A 26700-nucleotide genomic window follows, 5' to 3' on the forward strand; every position below is an offset into this window, starting at 1 on the left:
AACCAGTCGATGTGTCCCTCTCACTGTCAATGTTCCTCTCTCTCCCTTTCTCTCCCTCCCACTCTATCTAAAGATAAATAGAAAAATATCCTCAGGTGAGGATTAAAATAAATAAATAAAAGTTGGTTCTCCTTCCCATTCTTTGCAGAGCAGGATTTTGCCCATGGTGTTCTACATCAGACACCAGACACTGGTGAATCACAAATGCATATGCGTGCACCTGTTATGCTTCCATCCAAGGCTTTTTGTAATGAGATTCTCTTATGTTAGTAGAGCACAAATTGTCTCACCTGCTGTTTCTCTTTTGACCTTCCCTTACCCTTTCTCACATCACATGGACATAGGAACTTGGTGTTTTTTATAAAGGGTCAAGATGGTTCGATGAATACATTTGAAGGGACAGCCAATACAGGCACACCTGGTTTTATTGCGCTTTGCTTTATTGTGCTTCACAGTTATTTCATTTTCATAAACATCGCACAAGACCCCCCATCAGCAAAAAAGATTGCTTCTTACTGAAGGCTCAGGTGATCATTAGCATTTTTAGCAATAAAGTATTTTTTATTTTTTTTTTATCCTCACCCGAGGACATTTTTCCTTTTTTTGTTGTTGTTGTTCAGGTAGAGTGGGAGGGAGAGAGAGGAACAGAGAGAGAGAGAGAAACATCGATGCGAAAGGAACACATCGAGTGGCTGGCACCTGCACAACCAACCAGGGCCGGGGACAAAATGCAACCGAGGTACGCGCCCTTAGCGGGAACCGAACCCGGGTCTCTCAGGACCACAGGCCGACACTCTAACCGCTGAACCAAACCGGCCAGGGCGCAATAAAGTATTTTTTAAATTAACGTATGTAACATTGTTTTGTTATTTTTTTTAGACATAATACTACTGCATACTTAATAGACTGCAGTACAGTCTCTGGCAATAGACATCCTACATGACCAAATCAGATCCTACCTCACAGGCATGAATTCCAAGCACTTAAACCCACACTTTCAGTTCCTTCTCTGAGTTCCCATTAGGCTTATAATCAGAATATAAGTGTGTGTGTTTAACTGCCATTTATATTTATGTGGTTTGCCCAACAAGATCCATAAGCTTTGAGAACTAGGAATCATGATTTAGATCAAATGAGATCATAAATACATAAGCAAACTATGAAGTTTTGAAAGGGATCAGGATTTGCAACCCCCAAATATTCCTCTTTGGCATAAAGATTATTGTAGGCTGATTAGTAAGAAACAGCAGACACAGGAAGGACTCTGAAAATTGTAGGAGACATATACATCTATACAGTAATCTTCATTTGTCAGGGTGTCTCCCCATCAGTACCAGGAAGAGGAGGGTGACTCGATTTCTAGAAACAAGATCTCATCACTGGAGAAGGCAAAGATTTAAATCTTCATAACAACCTTATCCTTGTTTACTGTGCTTTTCCTGGTCACCTCCCGTAATTGGCTTCCCTCCCCAGTCAGTATCTTTTGTCTCTAGCAGGAGATGATATTTAAGGTGGTGGCCAGGCCATTTCCAGGAGTTACTCAGTTTTCCTGGGTCTCTTACATGTTATTCAATGTGTTTGTTTTTCTTCCGTTAATCTATCTTTTATTACAAGATGGTCTCAGCCAATAACCTAAAAAGGTAGAGGGAAAATTAAGTTTTCCTCCCCTACAATGTTCTGTAAACTTGAAGTTGTTAGTTTTATAATTTCATGTATCATATATTTTTCATATGATTGCATCACTCATATAATGCATATAGTGTATGCTCAATAAATACAAGTTGATTTTATGCTTTTCAAAACCTCCAGTTGGTATCTAGCAAAAAAGTGACATTGAATCAAATATTGTTTGCATATGCTAAGGAACAACAGTTATCCCAGCAGTTATTCCAAATATAAACTTCAGTGGAAATCAAATGACTCTCTAAGTTAGCCCAGTTCATTCTGAGATTGATGATTCCAGCATGGCACAGGACAGATGGCTAAAAACGGTTTGAATATATATTAATATGTCTGGTGGAAATAATTATAGACTGATAGTGTTATTGTAATTAGCTAGTTATTAATATTAATAATAGGAAAGAGGCAGAGGGAAGGACATTATAAGCATGGCCATCTGGGCAGCTTCACCAGGAAGCTGTAGTTTCACACTCCCCAGGGAACCACCTGTCCATTCCCTGCAGATCACTGGGGGAAGGGGTCCAACAAAGGGTAAGAAGAGTGCTTGGGCAAAAATGTTGGGGTGACACCCGGCCGGTGTGGCTCAGTGGTTGAGTGTCGATCCATGCACCAAGAGGTCACTGGTTCGATTCCAGGTCAGGGCACATGCCCAGATTGTGGGCCCGATCCCCAGTGCGGGGCATGCAGGAGGCGGTCAATCGATGTTCTCTCTCATCAATGTTTCTGTCTCTCTCTCCCTCTCCCTCCCTTTCTCTCTAAAAATCAATAAAGAAAAAGTTGGGGTGACATAGGGAAGGTGCTTGCCTGTCAGTGTAACCTGGAAACAAAGATACAGTAATTGGCCAGAGGGAGTGGAGCCATAGTAAACCCACAAAAATCTAGGAATACATAATCCCCAGACAAAGGAATTCTCGCTCTCGTTTCACTCCTGCTTCCTTGTACTTGCCTGTGCTCCCTCCACAGCCATGTAGCCCTAGAAGCTGCATGGCTCACAGCCATGTGGACCCCACATGCAATGGACTTCAGCTGGGAACACAAACTAAGCATGCTGGACTAAACTGTACAAATATGGAACAGAGGCTCTGGGCAGTGTTTTTAATCCTAGCTCTGTTGAAGACAAAATGGGATTTTTTTCCTTGGTGGGATGGAGAGAGATGGGACCTTGGAAACTCAGGGATTTAATTACACACAAATAAAACTTTCCACAATACCTCATCCTCTCCTGGGGGCCTCCGGAAAATCTTTTCCTCGTGGCACCCCAAGAAGCCCACTTCCACTGGCAACCAGTGGGGACACTGAGGACACCCCACCAATAACAATAGAGTTCTTTAAAAAAAGAGAAAGAAAAATCTTCAAGGTTGAGTATGTGCATTAATCTTAAAATAATGTTGTTTTAATGAAATTCTCAAATAAAAGACAATGTTGAATAGATTTTCCTTTTTAATAATTAATAAATTATAAGTAATATCTTAATAAAACCTAACATTAAAAATTCTCTGGTATCCCCGTTGTCTAGATCAGGGCAATTTTCCTTAAGTTATAACCACTTGATTAGTTAACATGAAAAATGAAAATCATTATCATTAATTTATGTGGTTAGCCCTGAAGAAACAGGCTGCAATCTGAGGAAAGTCCCTAAAAGTTTCCTTTCTGGCCATTTTTCTAGAAATACAGACCTTAAATAAATCAATGCACCAATAAATAAATATTCATTGACTCATTATTTACATTCTAACTATTTATTAAAGTGGGTTTGAATTGATTCCTGATACAGTTATAATGGCACTAAAATCAGAAGTAAAGAAGAGACCCATATTGAGGTGGGAGAAGTGGTAAAGCCAGAAAAACTAAGGATAGTTAGAAAATATTGAGGTTTCTGGCAGCCATGCGAGCTAATAAAACAAATCATACCAATTTGTCAGCATTCTCAAACTTGCATGGCTAGTTTGCAAAAGAAAAATCATGCTGGCAAAAGGAAAAAAAGAATATCAAGTTATTTCAGCCACAGACCTGCTATCAAGCATGTTATTTGGTGATGCAAACGTTTACCATGTCCTTTTCTCAAAAAGCCTGAGACTAGGGTAGAGAAAATAAGGAGTAAAATCTTACTTACTGGATATGAACAGATAGATTGTGTGCTAATTTTATAACTCATATTTTCCTATTTCTGACTTTCCATATCTGAGAGGGAATGGAACAAAGACCAGAATAATATTTAGAAGTCAACCAGTCTCATAATGACCTAGTCTTTGGCTGTGGGTAAACTTCCCCCAGCAAATAATCCTGCCTGGTTACTTCCAAAATTCAGCTCTATTGGAGGGCTTAAATGCTTTCTTCCAGTGACTGAATTTCTAGTACAAGGTCTTCACAGTCCACAGATCTGATCAGATATGCTTGACAAGACTATAGCCAATAACATGTGGCAAATGCAACAGTGTCCAATGTTACCCAGAGATGTAGACAACAAACCAGAAAGGTGGACCAAATGTGTCGTCATTGTGCCCGCACATTCAAGGACAAGGGCAAGGGTAGCGTCCACACTTATTTCAAGAGGATTCCAATGAGATTTCTAAACTATTTGTTGTGCTGGCTGTCATTTTATCAAAGGTTGCTTAAAAAGAGCTGTCCGAATTATAGTCTGATGACATTTTTGCAACAAGATTTAGTCCGTAGAGAGTTGTGAAACCTGGATCTGTTATAAAAATTACATTTGGCTCCCTGAGTAGTTTCATGAGACTGTCCTATGAGCCAGATTTAGCATTAAATGATAGAGCAGGGTCTGGAATGTGGCCAGGGCACTGGCATTAAAAGGATCTTTACTCCAACTGAAAACTACTACACTGAACATGTATGGAGGACTAGGAATAACAAAAAAACAAACAACAAAAAAACCCAGGCACCTTCCTCACTCTTTCTAAGAGAAATTAGAAAGAGGAGATCTCAGTGCAGGAGAGTGGCCACAGTTTATGCCAGGACTTTGATGATATGAATTCTCCCCTTATGATTAATCTTAGGCATGGCACACAGTCATAACAGTAGCTGACATTCACTGGGCACTTACTATGCACCAGGCACTGTGCAAATCCTTCGATGTAGATTATCTCACTCAGTCCTCACCATGAACCAAAGAGGTAGGTGCCATAGTCCCCCTTATCCACAGTTTCCCTTTCTGTGGTTTCAGTTACCCATGGTCAACCACAGTCCAAAAATATTAAATGGAAAATTCCAGAAATAAATCATTCATACGTGTACTGTTCTGAGTAGCATGATGAAACCTTGTGCTGTCCCATCCAGATGTGAATCATCCCTTTGTCCAGCGGATCCACACTATATTGCTTCCCACCCACTAGTCACTTAGTAGTCGTTTTGGTTATCAAATCAGTGATGAGAGAAAGGGAATATTCACATAACTTTCATTACAGTATGCTGCTATAATTGTTCTGTTTTATTATTAGTTATTGTTAATCTCTTACTGTGAGTAATTTATAAATTAAATTTTACCATAGGTATACATGTACAGGCATACCTCATTTTATTGTGCTTTGTTTTATTGCACTTCACAGATGCTGCCTTTCTTACAAATTGAAGGCAAGACCGTCCACCAGCAAACAGATTACCACTCACTTTATTGCGGTGATCTGGAACTGAATCTGCAATATTCCTGCATAGGAAAAACCATAGTGTATATAGGGTTCGGCACTATCCATGGTTTCAGGCATCCACTGGGAGTCTTGAAACCTATCCCCCACAAATAAGGGAAGACTACTGCACTTCTGTATCACTATCTGTGATTCACGGCAATGAAGGTTTAAATTGTATACCCCCTTCCTTTTATCCATGCCCTTTGCTGTGTAGCTTTGCAGTTCCTTTCAGTAAAAATGCAGTCTATTTCCCTGTTCTGTCAATCTGGAGTGGCCTTGTGGCTTGCTTTAGTGAACAGAATGCAGACATGATATTATGCCAATTCTGAGCCTGGGCCTCAAGAGGCCTCACAGTGTTCTGCTTGCTCACTTGCACCTCTGCCATCGCTGTGAGAATATGCCCAGGCTAGCCAGGCTGAAGAAAGTAAAACACCTGGAGCAGAACCGAGTTATCCAGATTACTTCTGCTGCAGCCAACCTAGACCAGCCAACCCCCAGATATTCGAGAAGCCTGCCAAAATAAGCAGAGTTGCCCTTTTGAAAAACAACTGACTCCAGGTGTATCAGCAATAATTGCTTATTGGTGAAGCCCAGTGAGGTTTTGTGACTGATCATTCTGCAGCATTACTTTAGCAGCAGAAGCTCGTGCACCATTTATAAATAGGAAAACAGAGGCACAAAGAGATTAACTAACTTGCCCCAATTAATAAAAGCAGAGCTGGGACATGAGATGTTAATGCAACATTGCAGAAAATCTGATGTAATTTCTATATAAGGTCACTATCTTATAACTTGTAAGTTCTATATAAGATCAATATCTTATAAGGTCAATATCTTATAACCTTTAAAACTCGAATCATTTTGGTTGGCCTTCATTCAGACAGGTCTTCAGCAAAGACCCAGAGAAACTGATCTTGACTTTGTAGCTAAAACCACTGACTAGACAAACAGAAACAGGGACACTTGGTGGCCAGAGAGAATACCCTTTCTTTGCATGACTTGTGTAGAATGGCTATAACGAGACTAATACTCGTGAGTAGCAGCATCTGCAAGGAATGAATAAGCCCTCCATATCAGGGCATTACTATAATGCATGACACTGACTTTCATGTGACTTCTGCCACCAACGTTACAGTTACATCTCATTTACTCAACCACTGAGAGAAACGGTGAGCAGGGGAATTAGAGAACTTGAATATTAATGGCAGTACATCAATTCAATTATCTTGGCTCACTAATGAGGTGAACTCCTAGTGTATGGAGGTTGCAAGTTCAAATTCCACCACTGCAATTGGACCCATGTGTGTACTTAAGTCTTCAGCACCAGCTGCAGCAGTATGTGGTGGGAGGAGAAACCTGTTTTTGGGATAAGAATTACTACAGGAATTGCTCACGCAGAGCAGCTCAGAAAATTGGAAGATACTGTAGGTCATCTATTTCATTACTTGGTGACATGAACAATGTCTTTACCATAAATTGAAAAAAGAATAAATTACTAGAGTACAGGAGAAATTAGTGAATTGTTTTACACAGTAAGTAAAGTTTTAATTCTTCACGCAATAAAGTCTGTATCTGAAGTGTAATAAAAGATTTTTCCTCGTTAACTAGATTTACCTTCTGTATACAGAATGTTTTCATGTATAATAAGAGACCAGTGAGTTTAGCTTTGATCTGAGGGTTGACAAAGATTCTCTCCCTGACTAAACTTTCATAAGGGTCCTTCCTCTAATTCCTCTTCTTTACTAGGCCTTCACCTTGGCCCCATCCTGTCCTTGCCAGGCCTGCACAGCCCAGTTTTAGCAAGAATCCTCATTAAGTCAGTTTAGAGAGAATCCTCCATCCTTGTTATCTGAACAGCCTCCATATCTGGTCAAATTCCTCACACACCTTCACCCTTGATATCTGAGCACTCTGGCCTGTCTTCAACAAAAGTCTTCTGACCCTTGATGTCTCCTCTTAGTAATTTTCCATCCACTGATCCCCTCAATATACTTGTTGGCCATAAATCCCCAGCTGTTGAACCCAGTCTCTCTCCCCTACTGTGAAAGTCTTCACACCTTTTGCAATAGTCCTGAATAAAGTCTTCCTTACCATTTTAACAAGTATCAGAATGTTTTTAAAGAGGGTTCACCCTATAACAAAAACACAGAAAATTTGAGGGAGCAGAAAAAATGCCTGTTGGCAGAATTGAGATATATGAATAAAGATAAGTAATTTGGGACACATTGTGTAAAATGAAATAAAATTATATTGTTTAATAACTTAGCTCAGTGAAAATGTTTAACTGGGTACTCCAATTTCACTGAATTTTATAGAAATGACAGTTAAAGCAGAAAGATCTAGTGGGGAGGGGGAGAAACATCTGCAATTAAAATAAAATAAAATAAATAAATAAACAGAAAAAAAAAAGTAGAAAGATCGTGTGTGTGTGTGTGTGTGTGTATTTGCTTCAACACCTAATAGAAAATTGTTCTTGGATGTGTATGTTCACATTTGCCTTAGCACTAAAGAATGGTAAACATTGTTAAAGGGCTTTTTGATGAAACATCTTACAGAACCTTGGGTCACCATGTCAAATATCAAGGATTCACTCCTTACAATATATGTAGAAAATATTGAAAATTGAGCTCAGTGGACTGAGCCAAAGATATACCTAGAAAGTTGCCCTTAGGTAAATTTTCTGATAATCAACATATTTCTTATTGTTTCCCTCTTTCTTCTGAAAATTATGTAAACACAAAAATGCAATGTCCACTGGATTTAAATTGGTTAAGATTTCATCTGTATTTGTCTTTAAAATACTGAAATACTAGAAGCAAATCTATTCCAACTATTTCCTAGCTCTATAATGCTAATATGTGATTTTTATTTTTATAATGTCTTAATATATGAATAAGTACCTTCCTGATAAGGGTAAATTAGTTATAAGAAAAGCCACTAAGCCCAGCTGGTGTGGCTCAGGGGTTGAGCGTTGACACATGCACTAAGAGGTCACCAGTTCAATTCCCAATCAGGGCACATGCCCAGGTTGTGGGCCAAATCCCCAGTGGGGGGCATGCAGGAGGTGGCCAATTGATGTTCTCTCATCAATATTTCTATCTGTCTCTCCCTCTCCCTTCCTCTCTCACTATAAACCAATAAAGAAAAAAATTTTTTTTAAAGAAAAGCCACTAAATTTCCCTATTACGACAGGTTTCCTCATTCCAGTCGTAAAAATAATGAAAATTCAAGTGTTTTTTAGAGCGAAGCAAGGGAATACAGCATTGACTTAAAGTTAGATCATCTGGGCCTGAAACCATTTTCAAGCTATATGATCTTGGGTAATTTACTCTCTGAACTTCAGTTTCCTCATCTGGAAAATGGGGGCAGTAATAACAGCTATAGGCCCATTGTGAGGATTAAATGAATTAGCACATTGAATGCACTTAGAAGAGTGCCAGACATTCAGTTAAATCTCAGTAAAACTTAACTACTTTATTACTATTGCCATATTTTTAATATACCTTTATTGATTTTTTTTTTTAGGGAGAGAGATAGAAACATTGATGTGAGAGAGAGAGAAACATCGATCAGCTGCCTCCTGCATACCCCTACTAGGGATCAAGCCTGCAACCCGGGCATGTGCCCTGATGGGGAATCAGACCAGGACCTCTCAGTCCACGGGACAATGCTCAATCCACTGAGCCAGAGCAACTTGGTTCATCTCCATATTTTTAAAACATTATATCCTGACCATCACAGTCACACTAGGCCCATGGTGATCATCTCCTCCCTTCCCAGCTATCACTGGGATCTTCACCTGCCCTCCATGGATGTAGATATCTATGTGGGGGCATTTATTCATATATTACAGATATAGATTATCATTAATAATAAAAAGTTAGCCCTGGCCGGTTTGGCTCAGCGGTAGAGCATTGGCCTGCAGTCCAGAGAGACCCCAGTTCTGTTCCCGCTAAGGGCACGTACCTCGGTTGCAGTTTGTCCCCGGCCCTGGTTGGGTTGTGCAGGAGGCAACCACTTGATGTGTCCCTTTCATGTTGATGTTTCTCTCTCTCTCTCTCTCTCTCTCTCTCTCTCTCTCTCTCTCTCTCTCTCTTCCTCTCTCTCCCTCCCACTCTATCTGAACAAAAAAATGGAAAAATGTCCTCAGTGAGGATAAAATAAATAAATAAATAATAATAAAAAGGTAGTGGAAGAGAAAAATAACAACTAATAATGTTAGACATCCCTCGCCCCCACATACACACATACCCTAATCCTCTCTCCTGTCATGTAAGTCATGAACATACAGAACAGGGTGTGTCACAGTGGGGCTGGAGCAGCATCTCTAGTCATTGTGACATCATGGACTCTCTAAAAGAGTCCCACTTTCATACCCTGTGTATAACTTTCCACAAAAACAACTTGTTAAGTATTTAGCCAATATGCTATATTTTTAAATTATGCATGATCTTCTTCTAAATAACAACAAATTTAAAAAAAGTTCTCTGCCATAAAGTTCCTGATTTGGGGTTCTGATGACTGGAGAAAGAACGTTAGTGTTTAAAGGCACAAGATTGTATTCCCCCAGGACATACGTAGTTTGGCTTCCAAAGTATTGACCAAGATTTAAAATGTGGGAGATTTCACATAAAAATCCATATTTCTGACTTTTCTCAAAAAACAAACAAACAAGAAAAAAAAAACACTCCAGAAATCTAGCAACCCTTGATGGGCATCCTGCATGGAGAGAGCCTGAGCTGAATCATGGACAGCACATTCATGGCTTTCCACCACTATTGTGTCCCAGGAACCGAGCCCCAGGGACAATTGCCACTCAACACTGCACTTGCCCTGGCTTTTGCTGATATCCAGCCAGCTTTACTCCTGAATTGGATTTAATGTTCCTAACTGAATGTAAGGGTGTTTGAGCTCAGGACCCCTGGCTTTTGACTTAGTCCTTTGCATCTCTTAGGCACTAAACATCTCTTTTTTTTTCCTTTATTGATTTTAGAGAGAGAGGGAGAGAGAGGGAGAGAGAGATAGAAACATCGATGAGAGAGAACATCAATTGGCCGCCTCTTGCATGCCCCTCACTGAGGATTTGGCCCACAACCTGGAAATATGCCCTGACTGGGAATCAAACTGGCGACCTCTTGGTGCATGGGTTGACGCTCAACCACTGAGCCACACTGGCCAGACGGCACTAAACATCTTCCACTTGCAGACTCCACCTCATCCAGTCCTTGAGCCAACGAGAACCAAGCCTCTGAGGTGCTCACATCAGAGTAGGGCCTGGAATTCCTCTCCTCCTCTAAGCTGGTATGCCAGAGAACCTGAAACATCCTCACCAAGTAGCAGCTTGACTCCCGCACCCACCCTTATTCCCAGACCATGACTCTTGGTGTTGTTTGAGTCCTTCCCTGCTGATATTAGAACCAAAGACCCACCTTCCCAGTCCTGGTTATTGGCACCTGTTCACCCAGGGACTGAGCTCTACTATACTGAACTCAAGAGATCGTTCTTCAATTCTTTAGGTGGTCACTGTTCAATATGGTAACCACTTGTCCAATATACTAGCCACACATGGCAATTGAAATGTGACTAATCCAAATCGAGACGTGCTGTAAGTATAAAATACACATGGGGTCTCAGTGATAGGGGCGTGGGGCAGGGCGGGATGGGGAGGAGGGGGCCTAGAGGGGAAAATGGAGAAATATCTATAACAAAAAATAAATTAATGAAAAAATTGGAGAAAATAAATACATATGGGGTCTCAAAAACTCACTATGAAATAAAGCATATAAACTGTAACACTAATAACTTTTGTATTAATTACTTGTTGAAATGGTATTTTGGATATATTTGGTTAAACAAAATATATTATTAAAATTAATTACACCTGTTTCCTTTCACCATTTTAATGAGGCTATTATAAAATGCAAAATAAGCCCTGGCCGGTTTGGCTCAGCGGTTAGAGCATTGGCCTGCGGTCCAGAAAGACTCAGGTTCATTTCCCACTAAGAACATGTACCTCAGTTGCAGTTTGGCCCTGGCCCTGGTTGGTCGTGCGAGTGGCAGCCACTCGATGTGTCCCTTTCATGTCGATGTTTCTCTCTCTCTCTCTTCCTCTCTCTCCCTCCACTCTATCTGAACAAAAAATGGAAAAATGTCCTCAAGTGAGGATAAAGAAAAAGAGATACTGAGAAGTAGGAAGTCCCTTGGAGGAAACTAGATACCAGTTTTCAAAGGAAAATGAACTAGTTTGGTGGGGAGGAGCAATAAGAAGCCTGGAAGCCCTCACATAGGGTTTGGGACAGTCCATTTAAACCAATTTAAATCAGAGAAAGTATCACTGATCTGAAAACTGAAGGGGTTACTTGTACTAATGCAATAGGCTTTGGTAAATGAAATACTGCTGTCCAACTCAGCAGCCTGCCCTGCTCATGTGAATCACCAGGGCAGAGTTTCTTAGTGGTAACTGCAAACAAATGATGCAAAGGCCTTGCTACTAGAATGTGATGCAACATCAGCATCACTTGGGAGCTTCTTATGCAAATTATTGGGTCCTACCCCAGACCCAAGGTAAAAAGATCCTTCTTAAAATACAATGAGATCCTCCTGTGATTCCTGTACACATTGGAGTTTGAGAAGTACCTGAAGTTTAACCTTCTGACTATGTTCATTTGCTTAACAACAGATTTTTGTAAATAAAACAAAGGCAGCCTTCCTTCCTTCTGAGTTATAGCCTCTGGAATTTGTCCCACTGGGGAGCTTTCTGGTTTTCTTTTTCTTTGGGCTGTAGCTAATAATACAAAATGTTTTTCATGTAAATAAATCAGTGGTTCCAGGTAGTTCTTGGATGAGAGCCCTGTAGCAGGGTATAAAAAGCCAGATATTTCTATTGTAAGTTTCCAATTTAAGTTTTCCCTGAGGCAAATGGCTTCAGCTTAAGGGAGGCAAATAAATTTATGTAATGGCAATGAGTATCTATGAAACTCTCACTACTTCCATGTCCCATGTATATCAAAATAAGGGGGGAGGGATTGCCAAAATCAACTTTGTTTTAGAATGTCACACCCTGACACATGAAAAGGGGGCTTTCACACCAAAACTGAGAAAAACAAATGAATCCACATACCTTTCATATTACTTAAAATTCTTCTACTGCCAAAAAAGTCCTACTATATTAAAAAACACACCCCCATTATCCCTTAGTTGTTTTTATATCCTTCCAAGAGGTTATGTTACCACTGTGATTATCTGACAAATCTCAACCCATTTACTCCAAGCAAGGACTGAAAGAGAACACACAATGGGAATATTGAATAATTTTGAAATAAGTTATTAATTTTTCAGTGGAATTATTTGCAAGAAGAGGACTTTCAGGTTCAAATATAAAGTCTCAAATATAGCTTAATTCTCTAAAGTATCAAAAGACAGCAAAAATCCAGGTAAATGTATTTAGATTTATGAGATTACAAAGCCAACTTCAGCACATAATACATAGTTATGCATTACATATCAACACATAATAATACCAGTTGGTATTATGATGTAGCAGCACATGATACCAACCATGTGAATTATCATAACAGACTTGTCTCTGCCTTTAAATTCAGTATTTATTTACCACCTGCATCCAAGCTGCTCATATATTTGTATCTGATTAACTACAATGATTATTAGTGAAGGGGAGCAAAATACACCACCTCAAAATATGCCTCTTTGGCATAGTGACTATTTTGGACTGATTAGTTTTGAGAGGTTGCAGACACAGGAGAAACTCATGAACATTTGCAATGAAAATCTCCATGTTAAGGGGTCTCCCTTTCTATACCAGGAAAAGAAGGATGGCTAAATCTCCAGAAACTCTCAGCGATGGAAAAGGCATGGGTTTAAATCTGCACAACAACCTTACCCATGTTTACTGAGCTTTTCCTGGCCACCCTCCATAACTGTCCTTCCCACTCCAAGATCTTGTTTTGTCTTTGCCTGAGGATGGTATTTAAGGTGGTGGTTTGGGCTATTTCAGGGAAATACTCAATCTTTCTGGGTCTCTCCCATGTATACAGTAGGTATATATGTTACTAAACTTCTGTTTGTTTTTCTCCTGTTAATCTGTCTTTGATTACAGGGGATCTTGGCCAAGAACCTAGAAGAATAGAGGGAATTTTCTTTTTCCTCCCTTAATTAGTTAATCGTGCCTAGATGTTTTGTTTCATGCCATTTGTAAAACATAATTCTTCACAAAGAAAATACAAAAAAAAAGATCTTGGCTAAATTGAAATTTCTAATTCAAAGTACACACCCTCCAACTCAGCTGAAACAGATGAACAAGAACACACTGCTAAGGTGAGGAATCTCTTTAAATTCATGACCTTCAAACTCACCTTGACCTTTACTGCCTCCAGGCAGCCATACTTATTTCTTCATTCTCCCTCTCCCCTAAACAACTATTTCACACCTTCTCCTGTCCCCTCCAACCTTCAACCCCAACCTGTCCTGAACTCAAGATTCATACACCTCACTATCTCTTTTTTTTTTCTTTTTTTCTTTATTGTTTAGAGAGAGAGGAAGGGAGAGAGAGATAGAAACATCGATGAGAGAGAGATAGAAACATCGATGAGAGAGAACATCTACTGGCCACCTCCTGTATGTCCCCCACTGGGGATCAAGCCCACAACCTGGGCATGTGCCCTGACCGGGAATTGAACTGGCAACCTCTTGGTGCATGGGTCGATGCTCAACCACTGAGCCACACCATCCGGGCACCTTCCTGTCTCTTTAACATCTTTACTTGGAAGTCTGATAACATCTCCAATTCGACATGGTCCAAACTAAACTCCTGATCCCCTATTCCAAACCTGGCCTTCCCACAGTACTCCCCTTATCAGTTAACAACCCCATTCTTCCATTTAATCAGACTCAAAGCTCTTACTCTCAGATCCCTCATCCAATCTGTCAGCAATTGATTCTGTGCTTTTAAATATATTCAGAATTCACCCCCTTTTCACAACTTCTACTGCTACCACTTGGTTCAAGCCATCATAATCTCTGGCCTGGTGCCTCCAATAGTTTCCTAATTGTCCTCCCTGCTTCTATCCTTGATGCCCTATTGTCTCTTCTCAACAAAGCAGCTAGGGTGATCCTATCCTCATAAGTCAGGTCACATCAGGCCTCTGCTTAAAAGCCCGCATTAGATCTCCATTTCACTCGGGGTACAAGCCAACATTCTTTTTTTTTTTTTTTCCCTCACCCGAGGACATTTTTCCATTTTTTGTTCAGATAGAGCGGGAGGGAGGGAGAGAGAGAGAGAAACATCGATGTGAAGGGACACATCGAGTGGCTGCCACCTGCACGACCAACCAGGGCTGGGGACAAACTGCAACCGAGGTACATGCCCTTAGCGGGAACCGAACCCGGGTCTCTCTGTACCACAGGCCGACGCTCCAACCGCTGAGCCAAACCGGCCAGGGCACAAACCAACATTCTTACAATGGCCTACAGGCCTTACAAAATGTCACCATCCCTATTACTGCTCTGAGTTCCGGGACTATTTCTCTCACCTTCATTCAACCCACTCCAGCTTTGTGGACCTCTCTGCTATTCCCGGAGCACTCCAGGCACTTCCCTGCTTTATGACTTTAGCTGTTCCTTCTGCCTAAAACACTCTTCCTCCAGATAACTGCCATATCAAATTTTCTCACCTCCTTCAAAGCTTTGCCAAATGTTATCTTCACAGTGAGGCTTTCCTTAACCATTATATTTAATCCTACAACCCAACCCACACACTCACCTTCTAGCAAGCCTGATTCCTCTTTACCCTATGTCCTTTTTCTTTTTTTCAGAGTCCTTGTAATCTTCTAACACACTTGTTAGTTTTTGCATTGTGTTTTCTATTGTCTGCCTCTCCCCATGTGGATGTCAACTCAGTGAGGTCAGGGATCTTTGTCTGCTTTGTTCCCTCATTTATCCCATGGCCTAAAACAGTGTTTGTCATATAACAGGTGTTCAACAAATACTTGTTGACTAAATGAATGAAACTAAACATCAGCTCTTATTAGATGTATCTGGGTGGGCCATTAATATCATTACAGCAATTACAAACAGCCAGGAATCATAGGTACCTGGAAGTTCATTACACTGTTCTTTCCACTTACATATGTTTAGAAATTTTCAAAATAAAAGGGTTTCTTTTTAAGTTTATACAAAATAGACACTGAGTGTTTTCTGTGAGATAACTATCACAACCCTTTAGTGTTTAGAAAACAGTGTAGGAGCCCTGGCCGGTTTGGCTCAGCGGTTAGAGCGTCGGCCTGCGGTCCGGAGAGACCCGGGTTCGGTTCCCGCTAAGGGCACGTACCTTGGTTGCAGTTTGTCCCCAGCCCTGGTTGGGTCGTGTGGGTGGCAACCACTCGATGTGTCGCTTTCACGTCGATGTTTCTCTCTCTCTCTCTATCTGAACAAAATATCGAAAAATGTCCTCGGGTGAGGATAAAAAAAAAAAAAAAAAAAAAAAAAAAAAAAAACAGTGTAGGAAGAGAAGAAAAGGAAAAAAACCTGCTGCATCTTATTTCTATTTCTAAGCCACTTAATAATTGTTAAATATATTGCAAATCACTCCATCTCTGGGTCTCCAGCTTCCTCATCTCTAAAAAAAGAGAATCCTGGTTGGAAAACCTCTACCTTTTGGAATTACAACAGTTCAAATATCCAAGTCATAAAATTATTTAGGCTCTTTTCTTCCTTCACACATTTAATTTCTACAGGATAAATTCTGACTCTATATGGCTTGATTTCATACTTTTCTCACTACTAAATTTGCTTCATTTTCATGACTACATTCTATGTTTGAGTGTTTAGTTAATATGATACCAATAGTGGCCTGTTGACCATATCCATGTCAGATCTGGTTCACTGCCATTGACTTTAAGTTAGGGAGCAGCACTTACCATCTCCTTCTTATCTTCCTGGAAGTGCACATTCACAAACATTTTTCCAACAACGTAAGGAAGGGCACTTTCGATAAAGTTTACACATTTATCCCATTGAGGCAACAAAGTCGTCGTCCCCTGGATTACCTGTATGAGATAATAAATCCAGATTTAGTTTCACTTGGATAAAAACCAATGGCTGACAAAAATTCAACAACCTGAAGAAAACAGTCTATGAAACAATACACACCGCAACCCATATACATGTGTTAGATAGTACAGCCAAAGGTGAAATCAGATGAAGAAAAAATTCTGCTTGTCCCAGGTACATTTAAAACTAAATGGAAATATTTTGATAGTGGAAAATAATGTATTTCTCATTTTCTTCCAATTTTCTCCATTAAACAAAGGATTTGGACAATAGCATAGCTTTTCTACAGTTTAAAGGGATGTGAGGGGATGCTATCCAAATATCCAGATAATATTTAATATCTAATGAGAACTAAAGTTCCACCAAGAAAAATCCAGAATCTATATAGGTGATCAAAGTTCCCACCCAGTGAGGGTTTCCTTGCTCTGGGTAGTACACTCACAAGGCAGACCAGGAGAACATGGCCCACCATGCACAACCAGGAAGCATATTTACATAGTGTGATAGCAAAGAACGCACCGGTAACCAAGTAAAAACCAGATGTAAATGTTTTTCCTGTCTGTCCCAATTAAATCATTATAAGAAAACATTTACAAACAAGTACGGAGGTTCCAAAGCAGGACCTACAAGGCTCAAAGGTTTACTCTTGGGCATGAAAGCAAAGAAATAAATATTATTTAGTTGCACTCAGAGGCTGGGAGTTCAGGGCTCTCAAAATGCAAAGTGAAGGCAGGCAGTGAGGAAGGGAGGCCCTGAGAATGGTGGCTGGAGGCATCCCTTAGACAATGTTAGACTCAGGTTGTTGGCACATGGCAAATGGGATTAACAATTAGGTTAATCTATTCTTCCTCTACTCTCTGGTAACACAACCCCTCTCAGAGGTAAGAAATGAATCTATTTTTAAAACCTCTAGAAAAAGAGATCCTACATGCATAACCATTGAATACAGACATTAGGTTGGGGAAAGCAGAGCGGGGGAGCACACAGGAGGGGGTCCATGGGGAGAAAGGGGCAACATCTGTAATACTTTCAACAATTAAAAAATTGCTAAAGCTATAAAAAGCAAAATAAATATACAAATAAAAAAATTTAAAGGACCTAATATTATGGCCACAAAATCTTGACCCAAAAAATATGTAAGAACTCAGTACCGGACTTGAAGATTTCTTCTAGAGCTATGATTATTCAAACAGTTTTAAAGATACTATTAATCAGAGAACAGAACTTAAATACAAGAATGGGTACACAATCCTATGAAGTCACAAAAATATACTTATCACACAGGATTTTTAAGTTAAAGTTCTAAAGTAAAACTCAACAATTTTTAACAGTGTCTAGGAACAGGGGTGGAATTGGAGACTGTCCAACTTTGCATGCAATGCTTTTATTATTAAATAAAATGCATTCTTATGTAAAAAAAAAAGATACTATTAAATAATGTGAAAATTATTAAAACTGATATAAAGATAAAGCATTGGTTCTTAAGTTTTTTGGTCTCAGGACTCCTAACACCTTGTCAATTATTGAGGATCCCAAGCTTTTGTTTATATGGGTTATATATTTTTTAATATTTATCATATTAGTCATTAAAACTGAGAAAGTTTCAACAACAAAAAAAGAAAGAGACCCTACAACTTTCTTTGGCAATTCAATATTAAATTTAGCACTTTACACTCAAGAAACAACCCCTCATACCTAACCTCAAAATTTTCACACTCTACTTCTTACATCTCTTTCTCTGATTCTCTTCACAGTGGGGGTGCAAAGCAGCTGGGTACCATCTTTTTTATGATCCATAGAAGTTATACACACACACAAATATATATATACACATATATATATATGAAATCTACTTGTTTTGTAGCTTAATCCCTTGATATGACCTCAATATGTATAGTTGTTTTATGCTGTTCTATGTAAAGCTCAATATTCTAGTGACTTTAAAAGGCCAAAGTGTATTTAAAATAACTGTGTTACTCCTCAAGTGTAATGACCCACTAAGAATTTCTGTATTTACCACTTTCTGTAATAACTAAACCATTTGTTAAATGAAATCATAGCCTATAAAAGTCATCATTCACTTAACTTCAAATTTGGAGAAAAACATTTTTTTAACATGAATAAACTCTTACAATGTTATTTTTTTTTAAAGCCACAAAATCCTTAAGTCCTCTAGTGGTGAGAGAATTATTCAGACAAAAGCCTCTAAAACAAAGACAAGAGTTAACACCTATGTAAGATGAGAATAAGAGTGGGAGAAAAGCAAAGATCAAAGAGCCAGATGAGGGAGGAGGGAGAATAAAAGTGTTTCAGGCAGTTGAATAAGGTCTCCTAGGAGTCTAGATTTAGGCTTCTTCAGCCTAGCAGAGTTAGAATAGATTCAAAGATTGAAGATCACGGTAAAGTTAAAGACAAACAATCTATCCCTAAATTAAAGATGAACCTTTACCATCTAATACATACAGAACGTACATTTTGAATATTCAGAATTCTGACATGAAAGATAGTTACAAATACATCACTAAGAAATATTAAAACTAGGATTACAGTGACCCAGTTAAAAATACTGGGACCCTGGCCAGTGTGGCTCAGTTGGTTGGGCATCATCCCGTGCACAAAAATGTTGCCAGTTCAATTCCCGGTTAGAGCACAAGCCTGGGTTGCAGGCTCAATGCCTGGTGGGGGGCGTGCAGGACGCAGCTGACTGATGTTTCACTCTCACATTGATGTTTCTCTTTCTCCTTCTCCCTTCCTCTCTCTCTAAAATATCAATAAAAATATTTTTAAACAACACTGGGGGGAAATGAGAATAAGTTGATAAAAGGTGGAGAGTGAAAATGATGTGATGGTGCCGAGTATTCCCCTAAATATCTTTACAGAGCCTCATCAAACTATGGCATGAATGTACCTTCCTGTATGTAAGGTTTACTTCAATAAAAAGAAAGAAAGAGGGGATTCCAAAATGGCGGAGGAGTGAACAGAAGCTACACAGACCATCTCCCAGAACCAAACTGGAATTGCAACTATAACACAGACAAATCGACAGGAAAAAACAACAGAAAAGCAGCTTGCAAGGACCATATAACCAGGGACACTGACTCGATCATGGTAGGACTGCAAAGGCGCGAGACGGGGGATGGGAGCCCACGGTCAGCAGCTCGGCAGCGGCCTTAGCTGGGAGTAGCGCCCGCGGGTCACACTCCCAGGCGGCTCCACAGCGCAGAGCTGGGACAGAGGCTAAAAAAGCCACAGCTACTCACCTTGGGCTCCGGCAGAGGGAGGACAGACTGGACTGGAACTATGTGGGGACACTCGGGGTTTGGAGGGCACTCAGAGCTTTGGCTGAGTTGCTGCCACTCAGGACAGTGGCCATATTGCTCCTTCCCAGGGCTCTGGGGAGAGGCAGCAGCCCCTCCCTCGGAGATCCAACCCCTCCCTGTGGGCCATTGAAGTGCTAATTGAAGCTTATTAACAACCAGCATCTGCCCCACCCTCATAAAATCACCTTATGCTGAGCACCTGAGGGAGTTTTTCAATCAACTGACAACCCAAAACCCATCAAGTAACCTCAACTGCTAGCCTCCAGGCAAAAAGCTCCAGGATAACAATACCTTTCCTGGGCTAGCAACTTTAACGAGGAAAGTAAGACCTGACAGTGGTGTTTAACGTGGGTCCTCCCTCACTCATCTAAACCCAGGAGAGGGAGCCACAAACAGCAGAACACCAACACCCACAGGGAAAACTTGACAGGCTCCAAAGGCCGCTGTGATAGCCAAAATGGTGAAACACAGAAACAGAAGCCAAATGAAAGAGCAAGAGACCTCCACCGAAGATGAGATCAATGTGGAGCAATTAGGCATGTTAACAGAGCTAGAATTCAGAGCCATGATCTTGAGGAAGCTGATCAGCATGAGTAAGGACATAGAGACACTGAAAATAAGCCAATTGGGAATTAAAAACCATCAAGAAGAGATAAAAAATGACATATAAGAAATGAAAAACACATTGGAAGGTTTAAAAAGCAAAGTAGAGGAAGCTGAGGACCGGATCAGTGAATTAGAAGACAGGGTAGAAAAAATCAACCAATCAGAAAACCAAAAGGAAAAAAAAATTAAAAAACAGGAAGACAGCTTAAGAGAACTGTGGGACAACTGGAAACGTAATAATATTCGCATCATAGGAGTCCCCAAAGAAGAAAAAAATGAGCAAGGGTTAGAGAATATATTTGAAGAAATAGTGACAGAAAACTTCCCTCATTTACTGAAGGAAGAAGGCATTCAAGTTCAAGAAGCACAGAGAGACCCAAGTAAGAAGAACCCAAAAAGGCCCACACCAAGACACATAGTAATTAAAATGCCAAAAATTAAAGACAAAGAGAGAATCCTAAAAGCAACAAGAGATAAGCAACAGGTTACCTACAAAGAAAACCCCATAAGGCTCTCAGCTGACTTCTCACAAGAAACACTACAGGCCAGGAGGGAATGGCATGAAGTAATCAAGGTCATGAAAAACAAGGATTTGAATCCAAGACTACTCTACCCAGCAAGGCTATAATTTAAAATAGAAGGTCAAATAAAGAGCTTCCACAAAGAATCCAATTAAAAAATGGGCAGAGGAACTAAATAGACACCTCTCCAAACAGGACATACAAATGGCTAAGAGACATATGAAAAAATGTTCATCATCACTAATCATCAGAGAGATGCAAATCAAAACAACAATGAGGTATCACCTCACACCTGTCAGAATGGCCGCCATCAACAAATCATCAAACAACAAGTGTTGGCGAGGGTGTGGAGAAAAGGGGACTCTAGTACACTGCTGGTGGGAATGCAGACTGGTGCAGCCACTGTGGAAAACAATATGGTGTCACCTCAAAAAATTAAAAATTGATCTTCCATTTGACCCAGTGATCCCACTTCTAGGAATATACCCTAAGAAGCATAAAACACCAATAAGAAAGAATATATGTACCCCCATATTTGTAGCAGCACTATTTACAATCGCTAAGATCTGGAAACAGCCCAAGTGCCCATCAGGAGACGAATGGATCAAAAAGCTGTGGTACATATACACAATGGAGTACTACACAGCGGTAAGAAAGAAAGATCTCTCATCCTTTGAGACTACATGGAGGGACCTGGAAAGTATCATCCTAAGTGAAACAAGCCAAACAGAGAAAGACAAATTTCATATGATCTCACTGATTTGTGGAATATAATGAACATAACAGTTTGAGGAATGGGGTAGTCCCAGAGACGCGGAAGCGGGGTACAGACTGACAATCCCCTAAGGAGTGGGGAGGTGGGGGAGGGATGAACCACAGAACTTATACGCATGTATGCATGAACAGTGGACATGGACAACAATCTGGGGAAGGGGCAGAGAGGGAAGGGGGAGGGGGGAATCAGTGGGGGGAAAAAGGAGAATCATCTGTAACAAAAATTAATCAATAAAAAAAAAATAAAAATAATAAAAAATAAATAAAATAAAAAAATAAAAATAAAGAGCTTCCCACACACACACAAAAAGACTAAGGGAATACATTAGCACTAAACGAGTACTGAAAGAAATGATAAAAGATCTGCTATAATTAGCAGGAGAAATGGGAAAAAAAATATAAGCAAACTAAACAAAAATGGCAATAAATAAGGACGTATCAATAATCACCTTAAATGTAAATGGACTGAATGCTCCCATAAAAAGACACAGAGTACCTAATTGGATAACAAAGCATGACTCATCTATATGTTGTTTACAAGAGACCCACCCCACAACAAAGACTCACATAATTTGAAAGTGAAGGGATGGAAAAAAATTTTCCAAGCAAATGGAAAGTAAAAAAAAAGCTGGAGTAGCAATACTCATATCTGATAAAATAGATTTCAAAATTAAGGCCATAACTAGAGACAAAGAAGGCCACTACAAAATATTGAAAGGATCTATCCAACAGGAAGATATAACCTTGATAAACATATATGCACCCAATATAGGAGCACCAAAATATATTAAAAATCTTCTGGAGGACTTCCAAGGAGAAATCGACAGCAATACAATCATAGCAGAGGACTTCAACACCCCGTTGACACCACTGGATAGATCCTCTAGACAAAAAATTAGCAAGAAAACAGAGACTCTAAATGAAGCAAAAGAACAAATAGATTTAATAGATATCTACAGAGAATTAAACCCCAACACTACAGAATACACATTCTTCTCAAGTGCACATGGGACATTCTCAAAGATAGACCACATGATAGGACACAAACTAAATCTCTATAAGTTCAAGAAGATTGAAATCATATCAAGCATCTTCTCAGATCACAATGGCATGAAACTAGAAATCAATTGCAACTAGAACATGCAAAAAATTTTCAACACATGGAAGCTAAAGAGCATGTTATTAAACAATGAATGGGTTACCGAGGAGATCAAGGAAGAAATTAAAAACTTCCTGAAAACCAATGAAAATGAACACACAACAACACAAAATCTATGGGATGCAGCGAAAGCAGTTCTGAGAGGGAAGTTCATAGCACTACAGGCCTACCTCAAGAAACAAGAAAAATTTCTAATTGACTGTCTAACTTCACAACTTAAAGAATTAGAAAGCAAAAAAAAAAAAAAAAAAGAAAACCCCAGAGCAAGTAGAAGAAAGGAAATAGTAAAGATCAGAGCAGAAATAAATGACACAGAGACCAAAAAAAAAAAAAAAAAAAAACAATTCAAAGGATCAATGAAACAAAGAGCTTGTTTTTCGAAAAGATAAACAAGATTGATGGACCCTTAGCTAGACTCACCAAGAAACCAAGAGAGAGAACCCAAATACACAAAATCAGAAATGAAAGAGGAGTAACAACCACAGAAATACAAAAGATTGTCAACAGCTACTATGAACAACTATATGGCAAGAAATTCAACAATCTAAGCAAAAAGGACAAATTTCTAGAAACACAGTCTCCCAAAACTGGACCGGGAAGAGATAGAAAACTTGAATAGACCAAAACAATTAAGGAAATTGATGAGGTAATCAAGACTCTCCCAGCAAACAAAAGCCCAGGCCCAGATGGCTTCATGGGGGAGTTTTACCGAACATTCAAAAAAGAACTAACACCCATTCTCCTCAAACTATTTCAAAAAATTCAAGAAGAAGGAAGACTTCCAAACTCGTTCTATGAGGCCAGCATAATTCTAATTCCAAAACCAGAAAAAGACACTACAGAGAAAGAAAACTACAGGCCAATATCCCTGATGAACATAGACGCCAAAATCCTGAACAAAATACTAGCAAATCCGATGCAGCAATACATCAAAAAAAATATTCACCATGACCAGGTGGGATTCATTCCAGGGATGCAAGGCTGGTACAATACTTGCAAATCAATAAATGTGATACACCACATAAACAAAATGAAGAATAAAAACCATTTGTTCATATCAATAGATGCTGAAAAAGCATTCGACAAAATCCAGCATCCATTTCTGATAAAAACACTCAGCAAGGTGGGACTAGAGGGATCATATCTCGACATAATAAAGGCCATATATGAAACACCTACAGCCAACATCATACTCAATGGGCAGAAACTAAAAACATTTCCATTAAGAACAGGAACAAGACAGGAATGTCCACTTTCGCCACTCCTATTTAACATAGTACTGGAAGTCTTAGCCACAGCAATCAAACATGAGGAAAAAATAAAAGGGATCCAAATTGGAAAGGAGAAAGTGAAACTGTCATTATTTGCGGATGACATGATATTATACATAGAAAACCCTAAATACTCCATCAAATATCTACTATACTTAATAAATGAATTTGGAAAAGTAGCAGGATACAAAATTAACGTCAAGAAATCGACGACATTCTTATACACCATTGATGAACTCACAGAAAGAGAAACCAAAAAAACAATGCCATTTACCATCGCGGCAAAAAAATTAAGATACCGAGGAATAAACTTAACCAAAGAAGTAAAGGACCTATTTGCAGAAAACTACAGGAGATTGAAAAAAGAAATAGAGGAAGATATAAAAAAGTGGAAGCACATACCTTGTTTATGGATTGGAAGAATTAACATCATTAAAATGTCCATACTACCCAAAGCAATCTATAGATTCAATGCAATCCCCATAAAATACCAACGACATATTTCATAGAACTAGAACAAATACTTCAAAAGTTCATATGGAACCAAAAAAGTTCCTGAACAGCCACAGCAATTTTGAAAAAGAAGGACAAAGTAGGTGGGATCACAATACCAGATATCAGGTTATACTACAAAGCGACTTTAATCAAAACAGCCTGGTACTGGCACAAGAACAGGCACATAGACCAGTAGAACAGAACTGAAAACCCAGAAATGGACCCAAGGCAATACGCTCAATTAATATTTGACAAAGGTGGCAAGAGCATACAGTGGAGTAAAGACAGCCTCTTTAATAAATGGTGTTGGGAAAATTGGACAGCTACATGCAAAAAAATGAAACTAGACCATCAACTTACACCATACACAAAAATAAACTCAAAATGGATAAAAGACTTAAATGTGACCCGTCAATCCATAAAAATTCTAGAAGAAAATGTAGGCAACAAAATTTTGGACATCATAAGCAGCAGAATTTTCACTGATACATCACCTAAGGAAACAGAAACAAAGGAAAAAATGAACACATGGGACTATATCAAACTAAAAAGCTTCTGCACAGCAAAAGAAACAATCATCAAAATGGAAAGGCAACCCACTGTATGGGAGAACACCATTGCCAATGATACATCAGATAAGGGGTTAATTTCCAAAATATATAGAGTACTCATATAACTCAACAAAAGGAAGACAAAGAACCCAATTAAAAAATGGGCAGAGGAGCTGAATAGACACCTCTCCAAACAGGACATACAAATGGCCAAGAGACATATGAAGAAATGCTCAACATCACTAATCATCAGAGAGATGCAAATCAAAACAACAATGAGGTATCACCTCACACCTGTCAGAATGGCCGCCATCAGCAAATCATCAAACAACAAGTGCTGGCGAGGGTGTGGAGAAAAGGGGACTCTAATACACTGCTGGTGGGAATGCCGACTAGTGCAGCCACTATGGAAAACACTATGGTGTTCCCTCAAAAAATTAAAAATTGAACTCCCATTTGACCCAGTGATTCCCCTTCTAGGAATATACCCTAAGAAGCCTGAAACACCAATCAGAAAGAATATATGTACCCCCATGTTCATAGCACCACTATTTACAATAGCTAAGATTTGGAAACAGCCCAAGTGTCCATCAGTAGAAGAATGAATAAAAAGCAGTGGTACATATACACAATGGAGTACTATGCAGCTCTAAAAAAGAAAGATCTCTTATCCTTTGAGACGACATGGAGGGACCTGGAAAGTATTATCCTAAGTGAAATAAACCAAGCAGAGAAAGACAAATATCACATGATCTCACTTATATACGGAATATAATGGACATAACTGTCTGAGGAATACGGTAGACCTAGAAACATGGAAGTAGGGCACAGACTGACATCCGTCAGAAGAGAGGGTGGGGGGTGGGAAGAGATAAATCACAGAACTTATATGCATGTATACATAACCAATAGACATGGACAACAAAGCCGGGGAAGGGGCGGGTGTGGGGTGGGGAGGGGGGTGCCAATGCGGTAAAAAAGAAGAAACATCTGTAACAAAAAAATAAATTAAAAAAGTGAAAAAAAAAAAAGAAAGAAAGAAAGAAAAAAAAGTAGAGCTTGGCCTGCAAAACTCCCTCTATCCAATCTCTAAAGATGACTTTTATTGGATTAGTTAATATATAAACTATTGCTGTATGTAAAGTTATCCAGTGATGTAACATTGCAATCTTTTTAAAACTTACCCTTGAGAATTCCAGCCACCTATATTGAAAGCGCCTGCTAAGGTTTGGAATTCTGGAATAAACCATCCTCCACACCAAATAGTTGGCAATGGTCCTGTTAACAGAGAGATGCACATTTATTATATTTACGTTGCTATCTGATGCTTTGCAGAACACCTTGGGAAAACTGTTGGCAAAACTCCCTGGAGGAACCTCTCGCTTATTAAAAAAAAAAAAAAAAAAAAAAGCAGAACTTTCACTTGAAAAATGACTTAAGATGATACAATGTCAATAAGCTCAACCAAAATTGGCTTGCTTTTCATCACCTACTACAAATAGATGAAATGAATACTCCATCTCCAGGCCTCATTGTGAATATTTTGCTTGCTTTCTTAGAGCATGGAGTCCACTGTTGCCCAGCCTTTCATGTCTGTAAACTGTCCACACCCACA

General features: G+C 39.4%; 1 protein-coding gene across 2 annotated transcripts in view; it reads right to left on the minus strand.

The window, feature by feature from the left end:
* PHEX (phosphate regulating endopeptidase homolog X-linked) overlaps positions 1 to 26700 on the minus strand; it is a 214261-nt gene that overhangs the window by 118560 nt on the left and 69001 nt on the right. For both annotated transcript variants that reach the window (XM_036270324.1, XM_036270325.1), the window contains exons 10-11: positions 26270 to 26363; positions 16256 to 16384 (exon numbers count right to left, since the gene is read on the minus strand). In XM_036270324.1, coding sequence (XP_036126217.1) covers positions 16256 to 16384; positions 26270 to 26363 — 223 coding nt within the window. The remainder of the gene's footprint in view (positions 1 to 16255; positions 16385 to 26269; positions 26364 to 26700) is intronic.

The sequence above is a fragment of the Molossus molossus genome, unplaced genomic scaffold, assembly GCF_014108415.1.
Source record: "Molossus molossus isolate mMolMol1 unplaced genomic scaffold, mMolMol1.p scaffold_m16_p_2, whole genome shotgun sequence".
Lineage (NCBI taxonomy): Eukaryota > Metazoa > Chordata > Mammalia > Chiroptera > Molossidae > Molossus > Molossus molossus.